The 22,314-nt window shown below is 46.0% G+C and overlaps 1 protein-coding gene across 2 annotated transcripts in view; it reads right to left on the bottom strand.

Moving 5' to 3' along the window:
- GLRA1 (glycine receptor alpha 1) overlaps positions 1 to 22,314 on the bottom strand; it is a 36,774-nt gene that overhangs the window by 11,666 nt on the left and 2,794 nt on the right. For both annotated transcript variants that reach the window (XM_040078225.2, XM_040078226.2), the window contains exons 2-3: positions 9,644 to 9,774; positions 5,498 to 5,565 (exon numbers count right to left, since the gene is read on the bottom strand). In XM_040078225.2, the coding sequence (XP_039934159.1) occupies positions 5,498 to 5,565; positions 9,644 to 9,774 (199 nt within the window). The remainder of the gene's footprint in view (positions 1 to 5,497; positions 5,566 to 9,643; positions 9,775 to 22,314) is intronic.

Below are 22,314 nucleotides of genomic sequence, written 5' to 3'. Positions count from 1 at the left end.
GTTCCAGAATACAGAAAACAAAGCATTTATGTTGTGATGTAAAAACGGCAAGGACGAAGAAATATGATACATGCACTGAATGCAATTCTCTGGATTTGCCATTTCAGGGCATTAATATTTTACCTCTGTGTGTGCATTTATGCAGATCTTCCTACTCAGGGAGTTTACCCCACAGTCCTGGCCTGCTCGCTGAGGACATGGTTTTCTCCCAGATGCCTTTGCCCTTGTGTCATTGCACTGCAGTGCTGAAGGTTCTGAGCAGGGTTTTAGGTCTCTTGTGTCCAGCCTTATTTGAGTATAAATGTAAAACCGAGCACTGTGACTGCAAACTGGGCATGACAGTGGCTGAGGAGGCAGCAGAAGGCATGGGGAGCAGTCAGGGTATGTCTGTGCTGTGACACTGGCTAAGAGAAGGATTTCAGTGTTCTGTACCCGCTGAGGATCCTCTGTGCTGAGAGCTTTGTCCTCAGCACTGCAGTGAGGGAGGCATGATGAGCCAAGCAACACTTATTCCTTGGCTACCTGGAGATATGCAGCGTTTCTCCTGGATGCTGTTACAGGAGATCTTAATTAGCATCCCCAAGAATTCACAGTCATTCCTAAATGATGGACAGCATTGGCCAATTTATGATGTGAACTTTCAAGCAAAGAAAAAAGAGGTTTGACCGGGGCTGCAAACTTGGCCAAAAAAAAAAAAAAAATCTCTTTCTCTATATCCTTCTTATCCCTCATGTCCCTCATTTGTGTGCCTATCACATCCAGGCATTGATTATCTTGTGCAGCCTGCTCCTCTGGCTGGCTCGGGAGAGGGGAGCAGCAGCTCCGTGCAGTGAAGGCATTCAGGAGCTCTGCAATTTGGCACAAAGGCATTTCACTCCCAAGAGGGAAATGACACAAGGCAGGAAGAGAATTACTGGAGTGATCAAAGTAGTTCAATTTGATAATGCTGGAATGAAATTCTGCTCAGTGACCTCGCAAGGAGACAAGGAAACAGAAGATCATTGGAGACCTTCCCTTCCCAGGATCCCACGGCCTTGACATCTGCTGAAAGCAGAGGAGGCTGGAGGCAGCACTGAGCAGGAGGGATGGAACCTCTCAGGACACTCAGTAGATTTTACCCTGGTGCTTAATAAGTGTGGAGATTTTTATGCTGGAACCCAAAGCAGAAAGTTTTTCTGTGTCTTGCTACAGAAAGTGGGTTATTTATATCTTCCTGAGCCAGTAGATCTTCTGGGATGTGAGCTGTATCTAGCATCCAGAATTGCAAATGTGGGTATTTAGTAGTGAGGTCTTGTTTTTTATCTTGAGGGGGTTTTGTGTCCTTGTATTTGAGTTGTACCGTTCTATTTCATGGCTTCTTTGTGTTGTTTTTCCTTTTCCCTCTCCATTAGAGCACAGACCCACTCCAATCACAGACACCTGGAACTCTGCGTGTCTAACACTGAGATGGCAGCAGACTGTGAGCTGTTGTGAAAACCTTTTCATTTTGTGTTGCACGACTTGTTAGGTGCTTATCATCTCTGTGGGGCTGATGGTTGGGTTTAAGAATGACTGACTGCAGGAAATTTTCCTCAAAACCTAACTTCTGCCATGGGCTTTGTGCATTGAAACTCTTATCTTTTGCTGGTTTTGGAGTGAGTGGGAGCAGTATTAAATGTGTGACCCCATCAGAATCTCTGCTGTACTGGGGTTCGTGTGTCTTGACTGAATTTCTTGGTCTGTTTTGCAGGAAGCTTTGTTTTCTCATTGGAAATCTCATGTGCAGATGTCTCTGAGCAAGCACTTAACATTTGGACAGTTGCAGCCTCCAGCTTCTCCTGTCCTCAGGAGGAGCTGGGAGCCCAGTTGTGGCTGTGCTGCAGCTGGCTGGAAGGTCACATTTGCTTTGCTCTTTTCAGATGAGATAACTATGGCATGAAAGCAGCAAAAATGAATTTGCATATTTACACTCTGTCTGCGGGAGGCTGTCCTGGCTCTTCTGTGATTTTTTTTCTTTTTAGCTCTCTTCTTTGCTGTGTGTGAATTCTTTTCAAAAGAAGAGTCTAGAAACGCTCATGCTGAGTCCAGCTGCTAGCATTGCTAGGAGATGATGTAAAAATATATTCCTTCTTCTCCCTGTGCTTGCACCGTGTACAAAATGCTCCCAGCTGCCTAAACCAGTGGAAGGCCATAAAACTGCAGCTGCCACTGGAAGAGTGAGCAAGGGCATCACTTAATTTCAAGTTTGCTGTTGTAGCAGGGAATTTGTTAATGAAATGCTCAGATAATCCTATCAGTTGCCTCATGCCCCTCAAGAAAAGCCAAAGCTGGTGCAGTTTATTCACTTAAAACCCAAGACCTGTCCTATTTATTTGGAATGAGGAATTTCTGCATTTGCTATGGGTTTCACAATCTAGCATGACTGGGGAGTCGTTTATGCTTTTGAACAGCAAAAAGGGATTTAAGAGCTTGTGTTTGGGGGTTGTTTGGTGTTTTGTCCTAAACACAAATGGAGAGAGTGGCTGCACCTTGCACTTGTCCTTGGGAATCCCTTGCTGTTGGATGCACTCCTGCAGTGATGCTTTGGGACAGGAGTGTCTGCACTCATCTGGCTGCTGGGGTTGGTCCTCTCCTTCCCTTGGAGCCCTGGCTGGGCTCGCAGGGATGTGTTCTCAGCTTCCCTCGTCCTTAGAGCTCCAGACAAGTGAGGCTGGATACAAGCTCTGAGCTGCAATCCAACATAAATGTCCAATCAATTATGTGCACCACTAGAGGCTTTTATGTCGGGTCTCCAGCTCTGCAGGATGCTTAAAGGAGTTACTTCCCTTGCTCTAAATCAGCTCTGCCTTAGGAATTTAATTTGGTGGATGGCTTTGCCTTTTAATTTTATTTTTTTTTTTCATTCCCCCTAACCTTCAGAAGTTTTCAGATCTCCACTTCTTGCCTTGTTCATTTTGAACCTTTGTGGGGTAGATACCAGCTTTCTGCCCACTCTGGGGGGTTTGTGCCTTCTCTTGGCTGTAACACATTTTCTTTCTTTCTGAGGTTTGTGTACTCAGCTGTCTGCATCAAATGTCTGGGTTTTTTCTATTTTTCTGTATTTTCTCCTCTTCCTCTACCTTCCATGAGGCCTCAAACCATAAGTGAGCACTCGTCCTTTAATTTCTCTATTCCTCTGCATGGTGAGCTCACGGTTTACACTGATCTGTGATGTCCAGGCAGTGTAAACTTAGAAGGGAGTGGTGGTGTTTTCTGTAGGAAGTATCAGCCCACTGTGGAGATATTTTAAAGCCTTCTCTAACTGCTTGTGGGGTACCCATAAAACCCTGTGACTTTTCCCACAGGTAATAGTGTAAGAGTAATGAAATATGATGTAGCACCCAGACCTGAATCTGACTAGGCTTAATGATGGGGGTTTAAAACATCATTTTCTTTCTGTTTTTGTCCAGTGAAGCAGCTGGGGGAGTTTTTCCATCATCAGTCCCAGGGGTCAGTGGCTTAGGGGTCATAGCCATAGGCTATGGCTTTATGGTAAAACACTGATTTGCCCCTCTCCCTTTTGCAGGCTCCACCCCTTCCTCTGATGTCTGACCCCTTGTTCCACTTGTTTGAATTCAAATGGTCAGGTCCATCTCAAAATCCCTTCAATACAGGACAGTCTGTTCTCCCCAGGATCTGTGTTGGGGAGCTGCCACTGCCCCTTTGTCCTGCTGCATCCTCAAAGATCGGGGAGGTACTGGCTGCTCTGCAGGCTAAATCCCAGGTTACAAATCCCCAGGACCTCTCCAGCTCGCTGAGATCTCCCTTTCAGCTGTTTCAGTACCTGTGTTTCTTGTGTTGCTGTTGGTGTTTACAAGCAGAACTGCTGCTCCTACACGAGAGCATTAGCTCGGGCTGACATCTGGGCTGGCTTGTCAGAGCCGCCTCGGGTGTTTCCAGACAAAGCAATGTGCCCACAGGGTGCTCTTGGGCTCCCATGGGAATATCCTTTTTTTTTCCATGAAAATCTGCCTGTGAACTGAGTGGCATCTGGAGATGATAGCAGGTCCCTGCAGCGTGTCTTGGAGGTGAACTGCATCTCTCTTGTGCTAGTCTGTGCTAATTTTGTGGAGCATCCTGCTCACAGGGATCATGTGGCATCTTTGGCTGCTCCAGTGCATCTTGCAGTGTGGGACAGATGCACTGAAAAACAGCGGAATGTTCTCTGTACTAACAGTGGAATGTTCTCTGTACTAACAGTGGAATGTTCTCTATACTTTGCACAGATCTTTTGCGGGCTTTTCCTGCTCCCTCACACTCTGGATTGGTGTGTGGGAACAGCATTTCTTGCCTGTAACGCCAGAGGAGGTAACCAATAGACAGTAAATTAGGAACAGATGTGTATTTTGGTGGCAATTCTTCCTCTTTTGCTTTATATGCCAATGAATCCACGCTACACTCCTCACCTGTGAGCTCTGACTAATTCTGCAGACCAGACAGGAAATCTGTCTCCTTGTGCTTGGACAGAATAACAGCTTTTGTTTTCTCCTCCACTACCAGAACTGGACTGTTCCAACTCAAATATTTCCAGCAGAATGGTGCAGTGTCAGAAGAGCCTTATAACCTGAGCTGTATGGCTGTGGCTCTCCCCTGACCCTGGTGTGCAGGCCAGGTGATTTGTTCAAATCAAGGGGTGTGATCTATATGCAAAGCCTAAAACTTCCTGCCTGAATGCACAAAACACCTGAAGCTGGAGCCTTGCATTCTTCATTCAGCATTCTTCTAGAGAAAGAATTACCAGAGGGTAATTAAACACCGTATTTGGGGATTATCTTTAATTAGCACAGCAGTAATGCACAGTACCTCCAGAGTTTTCCTTTGCTGTTCACTGGTTATGTCACAACCAATCTTTAATAGTTTTCAGATGGAGCAATTATCTCCTGTTCTAGTAATCCTCTGCTCCTAGTGCCTTGCCAATTAGATACAGCCCTTAGCCATGCTCACTAATTTTGTATGAAGTGAGCCTTAACTCAGAAATATTGGTTTTGATTTTCTACTAAAAATCATTGTCTACCAGAAATATGTCTCCAAGAAAACAATCATCCATATCTTTACTACAACAATTCTCTTAATCTTTGGGAATCTGAAGTCCTGGTGAAAGCTGAATCTGAGTTCAGCTGGTTTCCCTTCTCTTTGGATCCAGATTAATTTTGGATTTATGACCACTTAAACACAAAGTACATGTAACTGTTGCTGAGCTTGGAGCCTTGGGCACATCTTCAGGAAAAGATTATTTGTTTTCCTTTCTGACCCTTGTCCTTTGCCCATGAAGTGTTTTTATAAGATGCAGATGGAGATTGTTTGATCTTCAGCTACACGAAATGAGTCTTGACCATTAATTTACTCAAACTCTGAGTAAGCTTGAGAGCACTGAGGGTTTTTCCCTGGTCACTCTGAGGAGAAGGGTGATGCTGCATTTTCTGGGAGTGCAGGGAGGCTGAGCCAGCAGCAGAGCAGCTGTGCTGTGATTTTTACTTACCATAGTCGTTTCTGCAATCGAACCAAAGCTGTTGATGAAAATGTTGCAGCTGACGTTCACGGGTGGGCCTGCATGACAAACACAGATTGGAAGAGCAGTTCACTGTGCGCTCCTGAAACAGAGGATTTCCACCCTGTGGGGTTAAAACCTGCTGTGGGAACGGAGTGACTGCGGGGTGAGCAGGGCCTGGGTGACCCAGGCAGGTCTGGTCTTGGTTCTGATACCAGTTTGTCACCAGATAGTGCTCGTGCTCTGCCTCTCTTCTCCTGGTTGGCAGTGTTTATAGATCTCTGCTGGGAGCTGTTCAGATGAACAGGAATGGATCAGAGACAGCCAGGACACTTTGCAGGTATCCTGACCTGGCTGTGTGGGTGGCAATCGCACCTCGATCGTGATAGCAGAGTATCCCAGAAAGGAGCAGAGAGACTTTTATTTAGAGCTATACCTGTGAAATACTCACTGTTCTTGGGCTAGGATGATGTGCTCCCTTCCAAGGCAGTGCAGCAGAGTGAGCTGTAGGGATCAGGCTGGCTAAAGCAGCAAATACCCCACATGATGATGGTGGTGCCGGGAGCTGACACCGCCTGCTTCACCCTCTGCATCCTCAAACAGCAGGGAGGGACTGGCTGCTCAGCAGAGTAAATCCCAAAGACCTTTCCCGTGCACTGAGATCTCCTTTTTAGATGTTTCAGTACCTGTTTCTTGTGTTGCTGTTGGCGTTTCCAAGCAGAATTGCCTGTAAGCCCCAAACCCCATGTGATGAACCTGATCCAGTGTGTTAGGGCTCAGAGGTGGGGAGGAGAATTCAGGGCTCTGCCAGCAGGAATTCTCCGGCAGTGCTGTTTGGGCAGAAGGTAATCCTGGTCTCTGGGCCATGCCTCTCCTGGCCTTGATTTACTTTCAGACCAAAGCTTTGCTTGCCCTGCTCATACTGGAGTTGTTAAGGGGTCACCAAAGGGAAGGAGTGAGGGTTAAGGGATGAAAAGATTGTGGGTTGGGGGCATGGGGGTCAGTCTGTTCCTGTGGTACTGATGCCCAAAGCTGTGACAGGAAATATTTCACGTCATTGCCTGGAAAATCTGAGGTGGAAACGCTGCATTTACACAGAGGGAGATGCCAAGAGCTGCAGTTCAGCACAAAGCAAAAAGCTGGGGGATATTTTGGAACCAGGGCACACCTGGCAAACCTGTGGCTTGCCCACACATAATGAGAAGTTTATTTGTAGTGTGCTGAAGCAAAAGGGGCCTCTGCCCTGGGGGCTGCCGGCGGGCACTGCCCAGGATGTGGTGGGGAAAGGCAGAGAGCAGAGACACTGCCCCAGGGACCAAGGTCCCCTTTCACGCCAGAGTTAATCTCATTATCATCCCTCTGACAGGGGCTTCTGGTAAGATAAGATCTGTGAAAGCAGAGAGTGTGGATTTTCAGATTATTCCCCCATTTTTTATGGAGTCAGGGATGGTGTCTGCATTTCAAACACTGCCTGGTGGCTCAGCCTGCTGGGGGAGTGATGTTCCTGTTAAGGTCACATCTGCAGTCAGGCAGTCGCTGCAGCATGAAATACTGGGGGGGAGGAATGGCTTTAACGAGAGCCTTGTGCCTCTAATCAGTGCAAACTTCCTCCTCTGTGGAAATTAATGGATTTTCCTGATTACTGTGGAACATTGGAACATTTGGAGCTTGGTTTTCTCCTCTTCATTTCCCTTTCCTTCTCTCCTACTTCGGCCTCCTTGGAAAGTTTGTGTCTGTCCCCTGCAGTGATGCTCTCTGCTGGGGTTTTCTTGGTGTGAGTCCCAGGCAATCTGAGCAGGCTGCTGTCTCACCAGCCCCCAGACAGCCACTGCCAGCTCAGCAGCATCTCACACCGTTCAGTCTGTGCAGCTTTCTCCAGGCTGTTAAACACTGGCACGGCTTGAGCTACCAGACACAAAAATGACTTCTTCCTTCACCAGCCCCTCTTACCCAGAAGTTTATCCATAAACTGAAAGCACACCGTTACCAGGCTTTAGTACTTTTTCCATTTCCCTTCTGCCAAGCTCAGGGGCATTGTTTTCCTGTTCTGGATCCATTCATGAACCACACAAAAGGTCCTTGAACGTGTGATCCCCCTCCGAAAGGGCACAGTGTAGGGGAATCACTGAGCTGATCTCCTGGATGGCTGCACGTGCTGTGACTCTGACAGGTGTGGAATGTTCTGGTCCCCCTGGTCCTGATCCAGGGCTGACATGAGGCTGAGAGTGGGGTGGGCTTGTTCCCGTGTAATGAAGGCTTCTTGGGGCAGCCCAGCTCTTGCTGAGGCACTGAGCTCTTCTCAGTGTGTCTAAGGTGAGCCATGAGCTCCCTGCAGGGTTTGGGGTTTTTTGGTATTTTTTAGCCTGTGAGAGGCTCTAGAAAATTCCCTGCCTGCCGCTGAAATTTTCCTCCTCTGTGCTGGGATGCAGCTGTGAGGGAGTGGAGTTTTCCAACCGCAGGGATAAGGGCACAGCCTGGGTGAGAGGTGCCCTGCCCAAAGCCTGCCAGGCTCCTTTCTGTCCCTGCTCGAGTCCCTGACTTCATCCTCCTACTTAAATCAAAACCCAAACACTACTTATTTGTTCTCAGAATATGAATCCACAGCTAAGCCCAGACTTTACAGCATTTACAGAAAAGCTGCAATCTTCTTTTTGTTAATCTTCCCCTCCCCAAAAATCAATCTGGTATGGATCTTTGGTATTATTTGCATGTAGATCTAAGCAATTAAAACGTCCTTATGAGTTACTGCAGTTAATTTAAATGATGTGCTTTGAGAGATACAACCCCAAGCTTTGTGAAACAACTCCTATTCTTCCCATATAAATTGGAGTCTGATTTATGTGTGGGAGGCTAAGCCAGCAAAACTGCCCTGAGGGGAAGGTGTAGTTCATCGAAATAAAACTGAAATTAAATTATCTCAAATAAAAATGCAATACAGCTGCCTTCAGCAGGAAGCAAATGTATACATTTCATTAAATATTAAAGTTTAATTTGTGTGTGTGCATAATTTAGAGGTAGGCAGGTTTACACGGTGGTATTTTAACTCCTCGGTATTTGGATAAGAACAGCAGTGTCCTCTGTTGGCTGGTTGGTTACTGGGACTCAGGGTTCCCACTTTTCTTTGGGCTTAAAAGCCCAGCACAGAGTTTATTGTTGAAATCTGGGTGCCAGGTGCTGTCACCAGTGATTAATGGATCCTGTCAGCCCTGCCAGTGGCTCCAGGGGAGAGCGAGCTGGTTGCAGGGAACAAAAGAAGTGGATGAAATGAGCTTCGGAGATGGCTGAGAGGGGCAGGTCCTGCTTTATCTCTGGGTGTGATTCGGGGCCAAAGAGCCCTGGGAAAGTGAGCTCAGTTAGAAAGAAAGGAAAACAAAAAATTCTTTGAGTTGGAATGGTCCATGAAGACCCTCTAGTTCCATCCTCTCTGCCGTGTGCAGGGACATCTTCCATTAGACCAGGTTGGAAAAGTCACCCAAAAACCCCATCGCAGAACCCCACACCTGCCTTGTTGGAAGAGGTGTTTTGAGGAGGAAAGAGGTTTTGTTGTCTCTGCCAGGGCCTGATTCGGTGCTGCTTGGCTGCCGTGGAATATGGGGCAGACTGGAAAACTGGGTGGGAAAAAGACAGCAGTGTTGGGCTTAAGAGCCCCTTTACTGTGGGGGACAGGGATGGGTTTGGGCTGCCCCTGGCATCTTGAGGAATTTCTTTGGAGCTGATGGAGGAGGCTGCTCTTGGCTGCAGTTGCTGTAAGGGGGAAGCACTGCCTGCCATTAGCAGGTGCTGTGGGCAGTGACTTCAGGGGGATGAAAGTTGGGGATTTTATCCGAACCTCTAAAGATGTTCAGCTCCCTGCCAGTCACTGCTTGGTTTGACAGGGTCCTCAATCCCTCAGTTGAAGCAGGGACTGGGGGCCCCTATGTTTGCAGCGTGTGAAGTTCTTACGAGGTTGTTTCCACTCTGAGCAGACATTTCTTGATGTTTTTCCAGACATCTACAAGGATCCACGTGTATTGTTATAGTACCTACTTTATAAGAATATAAATATTCATATTTCCTATAACATTAGGAAGATAATAATGGGGATTGCATGCAATTTTCAGTCCCAAAATGAAAAAAAGAGCTGGTCTCTTTGCATACCTTTAAAATTTGGTCTGATCCTGGCATCGTATCCTGAAGTTCGCCCCATCAACTTATCCAAGAAATCGGAAGGAGACATGGGTTTGGGGGCAGATCGAGCTGCTGCTTCAGCTTCCTTGGAGGCTGCCAGGCTGTGCAAGTAGAAATAAAAGGAGGTTTCAGTGTGTATCCCATGCTGGGGAGGGCTTGGGGTCCAGAAACAGAGCAGTCAGCATCTTATTCCTGCTGAGGCAGGATGGGTACCCATGTGAATTCCTAATGAGGCTGGTCTCAGCTAATTTGTTTGCCCAGCCCAAACATCTCCAAATACAGAATTCCAGCTGCCACCGGAGTAGAAGAGAGATGATGAGCACTGAAAATCCTTTTGTGAGTTTAGGTATAGCTTCTTGGTGTGCCACTAAATTGCAAATGTGAACTCTGGCGCTGAGCTCCACAGGTAAAATACACTCTGAGATTAGCCTCGGGCAGCAATTACTGCTTAATTACAGGGCAAATAGCAAGGAGCATATTCAGTGCTCTGACAGTATGATTTTCCAAAAGGCAGGTAGGATCAGAGGAATCTGGAGTTTGAGGTTTAAATGAGCACCACGGGATGGCACAGCTCGTGCAGAGCCTCTGGGTGGTTTTGCCAATCAGCCCAGCCTTTGCTGTTGGTACCTGCAATGCAGGGCCTGAGTTCAACACAGAACTGGGGTGTCTGGAGTGTGATGCTGAAATTTTACTCATGTTGTGTTGAAGATGAAAGGAAATGGAATCTTTCTGGCATCTGTATGGACTCTGGGGCAGAAAGAGTGAAATCAGAAATTTAAGAAGACAGAAACCTATGGCTGGCAATATGGATGTGAGTCTGCAAGGTCTGCAGGTGATGATTTGGGCTTAGGAAGTCTGTTGTTATCATCTACACAGGAGTGAGTGACCCTTGGTGTTAGGTGCTCATTCTCAGCTTTGCAGGAAGGTTTGTCAGGGACAGACACTATTTGGTACCCTCCCTCTGCTTGTATGGTTCCTACTTCAACACCAGTCCGTTCCCAGGCTGCGAGTGTTGAGTAAAATTGCCTAGCTAATCCAAAACATCCCCCAAATCACCTATGCAATGTGTTCAGGTGCCTGGTGCTGGGTAAAGCCTGCAGGCAGCATTGCAATGCAAATTTACAATGAGCCAAAGGAAGCTGCTCAGGAGGAGGTGAGGCCATTGCTTCACACTCTGCAAAACTCTCGAATTTTTTGAAATATAAAGGCTGTGTGGGAACTGTGAGCAGTCCCTGGCAGAGCAGCTGGGAGGTCTGAGGAAGTTTATAACAGGAACAAACTCTTTGGCTACACCAGAGCCCTCTAACAGTGTGAGAGCCTCACCTTGGGAAGTTTTGCAGTAGTCAAACCTGCAGGAGCAGGTACTGCTCTGTACTGTACTAAGTACTGACACAAGATCTTTTGGGAAGAATTTGGGGCTGTAACTATGCATGGTATTAATGTGATTCCACCCCTTAAGATGAGCTCTTCCAATAAAAGTTTGAGCTCAAACCTCAAAGAGGTGTTTTATCTTGACAAAGCCTTAATAAGAGCATTTTGAACCATTTGATTCCTCAGAATTTTAAAATATCAGATGGTTTTCAACAGTGCTTGGGTGAATAATTTCAGAATCAGGAATCTGGTAACCTGCATTGCATTGACTTTCTTTTCTGGCATCAGCATCGATGGCTTGCCAAGCCTTGGTTTTCAATCCTGCAAACTCACAACTGCAGCCTGGCTCCTTTTGCAAGTTGCAACAGAGTTCTCTGATTGCTTGGTTTTTAACTGCTAAAGATAGTTTAATTTGCAGTGAAGAGAGGGTATTAATTCCAGATCACTTCCAGTGAGAGCCCCAAACCAGGATTTTATTCACTTCTTTGTGTACTCCCAATCCACTCCCACGCCGGACCATTTCTGAACAGGCTGGTACACTCCTTTCTGGAAGATGACCTGACAAGGGCTGGACCTTGCTCTTGCTGCAGCCGTGTCCCCTTTCTTGTCTTGTCCCCATCTCTGCCCCACCCCCGAAGATATGCAAAAGCAGAACCCATGTGTTTTGGGGAAAATGGGGTTGTGGGATGGGTGGCTTTTAAAATTTAATTAGTTTTTAGAAGGAAAGCAACAGGGTGCAATTGATTTGCAAACGCAGAAGAAAGCTGGGAGTGGGAAGACAATCAATACTGGGCTTGACTACTGCATTCCAACGGAGTGTCTGCATGGCAATGAGTCCAGAGAAAAGATTTCAATTAAGCAGCAAATGACTTGGTAACCAAAGACTTCTGCCACTTCAGCAAGATGCCAGACAGTGCAATACACTGATTTCCTCTCATTAACAGCAGACTGGATGAAGTATATGTAAATGGAAAATGTGTGTGGGAGGGGAGAAGCAATACAAACCTAATAAGCATCTAATAATCTTTAAGTGGAAAAAGATAATTAGAAACTGCAATTCCCCTGCCATTTGTTTTAAAAAATGAGGTGGGAAAGTACAGAAATCGGTGCTCATCTTTCCTATAAATTCAGTGTGAAAGCCTCTACTCAATATATTCACCCCAGCTCCAATGAGTGAGTCTGTATTTCTTGGGTCCCATTTTCTGATGATTTCTGCATTGAAGTTGCAAATAAATTAATTTCATGGGCTCACTTCCTTCATGGAAAGAAATATTTGGATAACTGAAGCTCAGAAACCTCTGGGATAGGATCACCGTCTCACAGCCCCACAGCTTTCAGCAGCTTTGTGCCCGTCCCTGTGACCAGTCCCTCGGACCACCTCTGGGGATGTGCTGAAACTGTCACACCAGGCTTCAGTGTCATGATGCATGTTTTAAAATCTCTCTGGCTGCTGCGTGGTGTTGACCTGGGGATAGAGAGTTCTGAGTTCCCTCCAGTTTGTTTGGTTACAAGATGCTTTCCTAAAACTGGATTTAACAAGAAGAGGCAGAAAGCAGTGCACAGGGAGCAGCAAAGCCTTTCCAGAAGCAGGCAGCTGAGTCTACTCTCTATCTTAGAAATAATGGCAGAAAACACCAGTGGGAGCTACAGACAGGCTGATCCACCCCACTGCTTTAGGTGGATGGATTCTAACAAAGCCCCAAAATCTTCACTCTGCTTGTGACAGCTGAGCTTTACAATGGCAGCTTAGCTCAGACAGCACCCAAAAATCTGCCAGCTTCCTCTGTCTTCCAGGTCTGTCTGGACTAGTGCTTTATGTGCTGCCTTTGGAGCTTTATGGGATTTCCTCCATCCCTCAGTCCTTCCAGAGCACCCTAAAAAGTCCCACAGGACTGTTTGTCTCCTGGCTCAGCAGAGACGAGGAGAGGGAAATTGCCAAGTGATTTGAAAATTATTGGCAGTGGAAGAGGACTGGAAATTTAGTGTGGGTTGTTGTGTTGCTGGGAGAGAAGATTTACTCTGTGAATAAACAAAGGGAGGCAAAGGCTGTAACAAACCCACCGAGGATGGAGTTTGCGCTGGTGTAAGAGTTGTCTGAGCCGAGCATCTCGGCGCATTTTAATAGCAGTCAGACAGGAGCTTATCTTATTTATGCTGCTGTAATCCCTGGTGGATCTGGCTGAGAAAGTGCCATCAGGCAATCATCACAGCAGCTACAATGGGAAGGATCTCTTCAAAGGGTCGATGAACTAGCATAATCTTTTGTGATATTAATGCTGCCGTGTAAGCAGACACCAGCAAGCCCCCGGGAGGTCCAGCCCACGAGCAGGATGTGGAAGTGGTGGAGATGAGCAGCCCAGCAGCTCAGGGTTGCATCCCTTAAAACAGAGCAGTCATGCTTTACAGGACACCTCTTGCTGGTTTTTCCCAGCCTGCACAGGCACTGTTTACTCCGTCTGCATCATTTTGTTTCAGCTAAACAGATGATATATCCTTATAAACAATTATTTGGTTTAGGAAGTGGCTCTTCTGCAGTCTGGATGTGTCTGTTCGCTTGATCCCTCATTCCCCAGTTGGCTGTTTCCTTCTCTTCCTCCTCCCATTTGCAGGATCCTTGAATAATATTTTCATACTCTCTTTTTTTTTTGGCTGTGGCCATGCTTGTCCATCTAATTAAGTCTAACATCACAAAATGCCCTGTTCTGGGTGAATGCTGATACTGAGAAGTATATATATATATATTTTTTATTATTTATTTTTTTTTCTTCTTTTCAAAGAGGAGTGATGACGGAATTTAATTAGCACGGGGCCTCTATTCCCTTGTCAAATAATTTAATTGTTAATCATTAATTCTGAGTGTAAAAAAAATTATGTCTGGCAGCAGAAACAAACTGTTGCAAAACAAGTGTTTGCAGAGGAAATATCTCTCTGCAAAGTGTGGAAGGCTCAGGTCCCACATCAGTGGCTCCAGAGAAGGGGGATCTCTGCAGGTTGGGGAGATAGAAGATACCTCACCCCCTACCCTGGTTCTGTGCTCCTCAGCAAAGGTTTCTGGAGTGGTTTGTTTGAGGTTTTTAAATTTATTTTTGAAACACAGCAAACCAGGAGCCTTGGCAGGGATGTGTTGGGAATCGGGTTCAGGTGAGCTGCCTCACACATTTGTCCTTCATGTGTTCTTTCAGTAGATGTCCCAGGGGAGGGAGATATCCATCAGGTCTGAGGTGTGAGGAATAACTGCTGCCCCCACTGCCTTCAAAGCCAGGCTAGAGCTGTGCTGGGGCTTGGGGACACGGGAGAATCCATCAGCCTCATTTTATTGACTCCAGCAGGCTCTGAGAGGTGCAGCTGCACAGAGGACAGCAGAGAGCACAGAAAGGCATCGTGCTGTCCATGATTAACAAGTGCAGCCCAGGGTAACTCTCTTCTTCCTCTTCCTGAACCCTCTCCCTGGGCACAGAGACCCCTGAGCAGCTCCTGGAGCTCAGCAGAGCCCAGCCTGGATTCAGAGGATGCTGGGGCTGCCTGTCTCTCTTTCCTCTGCAGCAGGAAGGACAGATTGTCCTGGTGAAAAGAAAAAGGGGCAGCCCTAAACTCTGCGCCCAGACATTTATTTCTGACTGCATACCAACATGTTTTCTGGAGGGGAAAGCTGCCAGACCCTTGCTGGGAAGGCTTGGCAGAGACTGCAAGCAGACTTTTTATTTTAATGATTAGATTTACTATCAAAATTAATAGCACAATCAATATTGATACGCAATTCAATTAAATAAGATGAAACTCATTGCCTGCGTGTTTTTCTCCATCACCTTTTCCGAATTTCTGGCCTGCAGCATTAGAGGTGGAAAGGAGATGGAGTAGTGGAGATGTGTGGGAGAAGAGAGCCCCAGTGCTGAATTTTTGGCCTACCCTGGTGCTGAGTAGAAGGAGCTGTGAGTGTTACAGATGTCCTGGTTGCACAGGAGTGATCTCAATCCCTTGGTTGTGCTCGGCTGCCGGCGTGTCACAGCCCCCGGTGTGTGGGCGTGGGGGGTACTCAGGGATGGATTTTAAAGTTAATTCTTAGACGTGGGAAGGGAATTTGGGCACGGTTGTTTTCTTAATTCAGCTGAGTGTTTATGCAGGAGAGGCAGGGAGCAGGCCTGAATGCGGGAACAGGACAGGAAAGTAGATGTGTCCAGTGAGACTGGGGAAATACGGAAATTGAGAACCTGTGGAGAGATTTCACTCTGAGAAAGAAATGGGCAATGAGCTATTATTTGTCTCCATTAGTGGCAGGAGGATGGGGACAGGAAAGAAAGAGTAGGCTTGTTAAATGTTTGTGCCCTGGAAGGCTGTGCTCTGTCGCCATGAGCTCTTTAAACCAGTTCTAGCTCTTGCACCAGAAGTAACTGCATTGCAGTAGTCACAGGATGTAATCAGTTAAAATTTTAACCCAAAGGATCCCAAAACACTCTCAAAGGTCCTGCACAACACTTGTTGTCACTGGTCCCTGTGGCTGTACACGAGGAGAGGAGCTGGGAGGCACTTTTTCATGAACCTCAGGGAATTAACCCTCTGTGGTCGTTCCCATCCAGGGAAAGCTGTAACAACTTTACTGGAGCGAGAAAAATCTCTTCAGACTGCAGCATTCTGGTGTCTCTGTGCCCCGCTGCCACGTTCCTGCAGCCCATGGCTCCTCTGCCATATGGCAAAACACTCTGTCCAGAACTATAAACCATCCCAATTACACTGATTAACTCTGTGGAAAGACACCAGCACTTGGAACATTTGCTGACGCTGCCTGGATGGAGCAGTAAGAATATAATAAATGACTAGACAATTGGCTGGGGATGAGGAGAAATCTACATGTTGTATATAGTTGAGAATAGCACAGGGAGACCAATAAATTTTATGGGAATAATGCTCAATTTTGTGCTAGGTCTGTTCTCCTCACAAGGGCTGTGGTTGTGTGGTCACTCTTGCTTATCGCATGCTAAAAAATGTTTGTTAAATTCATTTTTGAGCCACAAACGTTATCTCTTGTGACTTTCTCAACTGTTGCCTCTTCCAGAAGGATCTATAGCTCTTGGAGCCTGTGCAGTGACTTTTTGGAGATGTATGATCCTAAGCCTCGGAGATGGGTTTGAAAACAGTTCAAACAAGAGAAGCACAAGTCAAAGCTCAGGTTTTACCCACTTGTGAGATAAATCCAGCACACACCAGCACTGACTCTTACCTGTGCCTATACTGAGAGGCTTCAAAAAAAACAAAAATAAAGTCATAATTGCTTTTTGTTTTTTGTTGAAAAACAAAGGGGAAAACATCCTTGCAAAGACAAAAGCATGTGTCTGTAGCTTCACACACGCACACTGAATATTCCTTTTAAAGTCAGGAGGGCTAGTCAGGTATTCAAAGCCGTGCATAAACAGCCCTCCTGAAGGCAGTAAATAAAGGGGGGAAGTGTCTTAACAAGATGAAACTTCACAATCTAGGTAAGAATATTCTCTTTGCTGATGTGCTCCTGATTCGGCATTTGGACAGAGAGCTGCAATGGGAACCTCAATTGACGTCAGAGGGTTTTAGATCACAAACCAGACAAGTGTCAGAGAATTACGAGAAATTGTGGATGCTCTTCTATCTATAGCTCTGCAGCCGCGCTCTCAGGCATGTTTTCATCTGTTCAAATAGCTCGCTACGGCAGCTTTTTAAAAATTAGTTTTAGTTTAAGGATTTATGCTGCTCGTTAAGATCAGGTAAGGACCTTGTAACTTTTTTTGCTAAATCAGAAGTGGTGTGAATAGAATTCTTTCAAGAGATATGACATGTAGTTCTGAGTGGTGGTGGATTTTATCTTCTAAAAGAGAACTTTTTGCTGCAGATCCTTTGAAGAGGTCTCCTGAGCTAACCTGTGTAACCTACCTACAAAACTGTGGGTCCCATGGTAAAACCGGGGCTCCCTGGTGGATCTTGTGCTGTGCAAAAAGAGTTGTGTGATGAGAGCGTTCATGTTGACATTTTCTGATGGGATTGATCATTGTCATTGCAACACAAATACCCTGCTAGGCTTGAATGTTCCTTCTGTGCCATCTGTGATTCTTGGTGTAATTAATCAGTTTATTCCTCAGCAATAATGAAATGTAACTTCTGGAATGTATGGCCAAGCCCTGGGTCTGCTGCCCAGGAGGGATTTTCTCTTCCTCATTCCAGGTGCCCTCTGACTTTGTTTTGTCAGGGAACTGTCAAGAAACCAAGCTCCATCTTTTCAGCCCTGGTGCAAGGAGAGCAAGTTGTGTTTGATGAGGCTGCTGCTTGGTCAGCCTCACTGCTGGGAGATGATTTCAAAGTCCACAGCTCTGTGTCAGGGTGTGATGGATGGCGCTGGAAGCTGGACAATGCTTGCAATTCCCAGGCCCTTGGGGTGGCAGGAGAGGTGGGATACACATATTTTGTGTTGTAAATGAGATCTTGGGAGACCTGGTGCAGGAAAGAATTCTGTGTTGTGTGTGGGTGTGACAGCAGCTATTGCCCTGGTCAGCAATGCTTCCAGAAGGTGAAAGCACTGGGAGCAAACAGAGACAGGATTGTAAACATACCCCTCAGAAAGTCACTTTTTTATCCACGGCCTGTCTTCCCTTTCTTATAAGGAAAGGTTCCCTCACCCAGCAAGCCAGAGGTTCTCACTCCCCACTGAGCTAATACCTGTGGTGAGCAAACCCTGCTGTGAGGGGGGACTGAACCAACATTGCCCAGGCACTGCTGGCACCAGCAAGGACATTGGGGGCTACAGCTTTTTTAAAGGGTGCTGATAACAGCTGGCTCCTGAAAGCTCTCAGGTTTTATAACCCCCCCTAAAAGAGGGGAAGAGGAGGCTCTGCTCTAGGCTTCATACAGTGCATCTTTTTACTGGCATCATCTGAAATTAAAGAATAAAAACAAAACTGGAAGAAATCAAGCAAAGGTGAGCAAACCACGACTTTGTTTGGATTTCCTGCAGGATTCCTGGCTCAGCTGTGTTTTGCTGCTGAGCCAGGAGAACGCGGCGGTGGCGCGATCTACCCCGATCCCACTTGTGCTGCGGTTTAATTGATTTGTGTGTTTGCTCCGGCCCTGCTGGGGCTGGGGGACGGGATTTGCATTCTGGGCGAGCGGTGGAGGCGCCGCTGGCAGGGCGAGGGGAGCTGCTGTCGGCAGCTCTGCTCTGAAGGCAGCGCGGGGATGATTGATGGCACTGCAAGCCCTGCTGGTCCAGCCATGCGACACTCCTGGGCTTGGCAACCCCCTGGTGCTCTGTTCCCTCTTCACCCACCCCACAACGAGGCACTGATAAACACAAGAGGGTTCCCTGGCTGCCTGCTAAGACACTTGCGTGTTGGTTTTGTATTTTTTTTTTTAAATTCCTAGTAGGCTATGAGCCTCAATGGAAGAGTGAAGAGGGAGAAGTCAAAAGAATCAAAAGGAAAACACGGGTGCTGAAGTGCTTTTTTTTGTTTTGTTTTGTCCTTCTCGAAATCTGAATTTTGTGGGGCTTGGTGAATTAAGGTTTCTGCCGCTCTTCTTGCTGGCACTCATACCTGGCAGAGATGTATTCACAGGATGCCAAGAGCGCCCGTGTACCAGCCAGATGTGGTGCAGTCCCCAGCTCAGCAGCTCACCATGGTGCATCGTATGGATGGACTAACTGTCTGCACAATGGGAAAAGCTCAGCTCCTGGGGACAATGGGTGTGGATGATCTGCCTCCAGCTATTTCTGCTCTCTGCAGGCCCCCTCTGGGCTTTGGCCTTGCTGAGGGGCCAAATATTGTGTTTCTGGATTTTTTTCAGTTTTTCTGCATTAGTCTCTTGAAGCATCAGGGAGATTTAAGAGCAGCTTGGGGGGATGTATGTGATCGATAGCCCCAGATCAGCTGGACTGTACCAACACTTTCCCAAGAGGAGAAGGGAACTGTAACATTTTGCATCAATCTTGGCTAAGACATCCCAATGCAAACCATCTCTTGTGGAGGGAAATTGTTTGTGTTCTGTTTGCCTTTGTAAACACAAATGTAAATTGTTTGGATACTTTGGGGGAAGGGTGAGAGAAAAGAAATCTTTGATTTTTTTTGTCTCTTTGAAGGGTACTGACCTGTTGATTTAGCAATAGTTTATTATGCAGGGTGCAACACAAAAGTTGCTCTTTCCTGGGCTGTGCAAGTAGGTCTGGAAGTCAGCAGCCAGAGAGTCTGGTGTTGAGTTTTCTGGTCATTGCTGCTAATGATCCTTCCAGTGCCTTGCGGGAGGAATTCCTGCTTCTCTCACTCCTTTCTTTTTGCTTTCTGTATCCCAAGCTGATGTTGGGTTTTGGTGTTTTGATGTTGGGTTTAGGTTTTTGTCATTTTGTCAGATTTTTTTTTCCCCCAAGCTAAAGTTATCAAAAGTTCTTGGAATTGCTTTTTTCATCCATCAAAAAAAAATTGAATCAAACTGTGATGGGGAGGGTGTGCTGGAATGACATTTTTAGCTTTTGAAAGCTCATGAGGAATCTTTTCTCTTGGAAGGTTGAGGTGCACAAGTACAACCATAGTTCATAAAAAACCCCAATGATTTGTGTTCTTGCTGATAGATAAAGGTCAGTAGAAACATGCCACATAATGAGAGCAAAAGGGTAATTTACTGGAAATAGTGAAACCCTGATTTAGTGTGCCACAACAGTGAGAGCTGATACCGGCAAATAAAGCAGATGGAACTCATAATTTGTAAACAGCCTATATCTTGTCTTAACACTGATCACTTTGGGATCTCAGAAAATCTCCAGGTTATAGAAAATAAACAAGTGAGAATAGGTGATTTGATTTGACATAATTAAATGTTGTAGAGTTTTTGTGATTCTTTTAAAGCATGGCTTATTTTTTAAGACCCTTGTCTTCCAGTATCCTATTCAGTATCTATCAGTACCTAAATAGCAATTATGTTCATTAGGTGGTCTGACACTGGAATTTGGAGAGTCTTTTTAACATGCATGCTGGTATGAAATGAGAACAGGCCTGTCTGCTGATTTCCTATTGCAAATGAATGATTAGTGCTCGGTGCTAGGATAATAAAGTAATTTAATTTTGGACATTGATTAACTTCTTAATTCAGATGTCGGGATCCTGTTCTATCCAGGTCAGCTCAGGAGGGTTCGGTGAGATGAGTTTCGTAAGCTCACATGGGATGTGTTTGCCCAGGACCAGGGGGAGCTGGCCAGTGCTGTTGTTTTCCTTTCTGGCTGGAATCACTTGGTCAGCAGCAGAGTGAATTCCTGAGCCTTTTCCTGTTCTGTTAAACCTGGGACACTCTGAGTCAGAGGGCTGCGGACCTGAGGGTCATACCTAAGGGTCTCTAACTCCTCTTAAGGGAGAAGGAGAATAAGAATTCCCATGTCTAAATTCTTGTTTATGAAGGAGGCCTCTGTAGTGTCTTTGCATGTAGGGGCTGGTCTGACCATTCCCTCCACATCTCGATCTCTTTTCAGAAGCAGCTCCTCTCAGGTACTTGAACAGTAAATCTCTGTTCTCCAGTGGGACTTGCTGCAGTTTGGAGTAATGTTCAGCGTGAGCCGAGGTGGACAGCCAGCCTACATTACCTAAAATCTGTGCAGCAGCAGTGCCTCAGAGACCAAGGGTGTTTTATTAGTTCACGTGAGAAACTGCAACAGTCATTGCAAAGGCTTTGATAAGCAGCTTGGTTATTTGGGGTTTTCCTGCTCTTTATACCCAACCTAATTTTGGGGGGAAAAGAATTTTTTTTTTAATTTTTTTTTTTTTCCCCCCACAGATATTTGTGGAGCCTGTCTTTTGCTCTGAACCATTCACAGAGCAGGTCTGGAGTTATTTAAGGCAGCTGTTTGGCTAAGAAGAAGTTAAGACTAGGCTGTTGGAAAATGTTCTGTGTAGTTTACATTGATTTGTCTCAAATGCAAGAGTCAGGATGGATGAATCAAAGTTCCCGCAGAAGGCAGGGTCCCAGATATTTTGTGCTTTTCATGCAATGGCACCAAATTAATCTTTCTTCACAGAATGATTTATAAGGGTTTCTAGAATTGTCTACATCATCACATTTTCAGGCCTGGGCTCTGCAACCCTTTTAGCAGGGTCTCTAAAGGGGTTATTAAAGGTTGCAGCTAAAGAGTGTTCTTAGAATCATCTGGTCCAAGACTTTACTAAATCATTTTTATTTCATGGAGATGAGAGACTATGCAGAGGCACAACAAGGCATAAGGCACAACTTCTAGTAGATTTTAGTTAGCACAGGGAAAATAATCTGTGATTATTGAGAATATCTGCTACATTGTTTATCTTGTGGCTCTGGAAGTCTCTGGTTAGGGCTTCACTCTAATGTTACCTCTCCCTGCAGAGCTATAGCAGGAGCCTTAGAGACACAGTGCAGGTTATACTTCTCATTCTTCCCCTGCCTTTTCTCTTGTGGTATTTTCAAGGAGATGAAACCAGCAGCTCTCCAATCATCTCCTTTACTTGCCAAGAGAGTTTTCGGAGAAGGTTTGTTCATGTTCTTAGGTTTTTTTTCCCTCCCCACAAACTTGAGGCTTCATGTTCACAGTGGCAGCTTCTTGTTGTTTTAAAAACTGGCAATGAAGATCTCTGTTACTGACAGGAGGGAATATAAACACAGGAGTTGGAACAATCCAATAGGGACTGAGGCTGGCAGCAACTTTTAGCCTGTGACTCACTTGGAGCAGTTGCCTTGAATCACTCCTGCTAGCTGACAGATTGTTGTTCAGAAGGGGCCAACCCTGATCTTGAGTCACAAAGGTTGTGCTGCTGATTCCTGATATTAGGACCAAAAATTAGGCCCAGAGATTTTCAGACCCTCACAGGACAGTGTCCATTTGGGTAAGGTGTCAGTCCTAGGGAATATTTTCTCTCCTAATTTGATAAGGGGCATTCCTACCTCCAGCTCAGTGGTGTTTCTGAACCATTACAGCTATTAAAATTTAATGGTACCATAGGAAGTCCGGGCAAGATCGTCACAGGATAAGGGACCATTTTGTTCTGCATGAGGGAATTCACAACTGAACATTCAGGGTGCGTAGTTAGACTTTGGGAGAATGACTGACTGTAAATGTCTCCACAGATATAAGCAGGACATCTGGAAATCCTGATGTCCTGTATTACCCCAAACTGTCCAATTGATTTTAAAGAACTAGCACTTTGCCTTACCTAGATATCTGTAAAGAAAGCTTGGTCAAACAAGCTGTCTTCCTCTCCCATCCCAACCCAGTTCCCAACCCTGCCCCTGCTCCGGCTCCCAGTAAA

The sequence above is a fragment of the Hirundo rustica genome, chromosome 14 (assembly GCF_015227805.2).
Source record: "Hirundo rustica isolate bHirRus1 chromosome 14, bHirRus1.pri.v3, whole genome shotgun sequence".
Lineage (NCBI taxonomy): Eukaryota > Metazoa > Chordata > Aves > Passeriformes > Hirundinidae > Hirundo > Hirundo rustica.
Note: the sequence above shows the minus strand (reverse complement) of the source record. Positions and strands in the feature narration are given on the sequence as shown.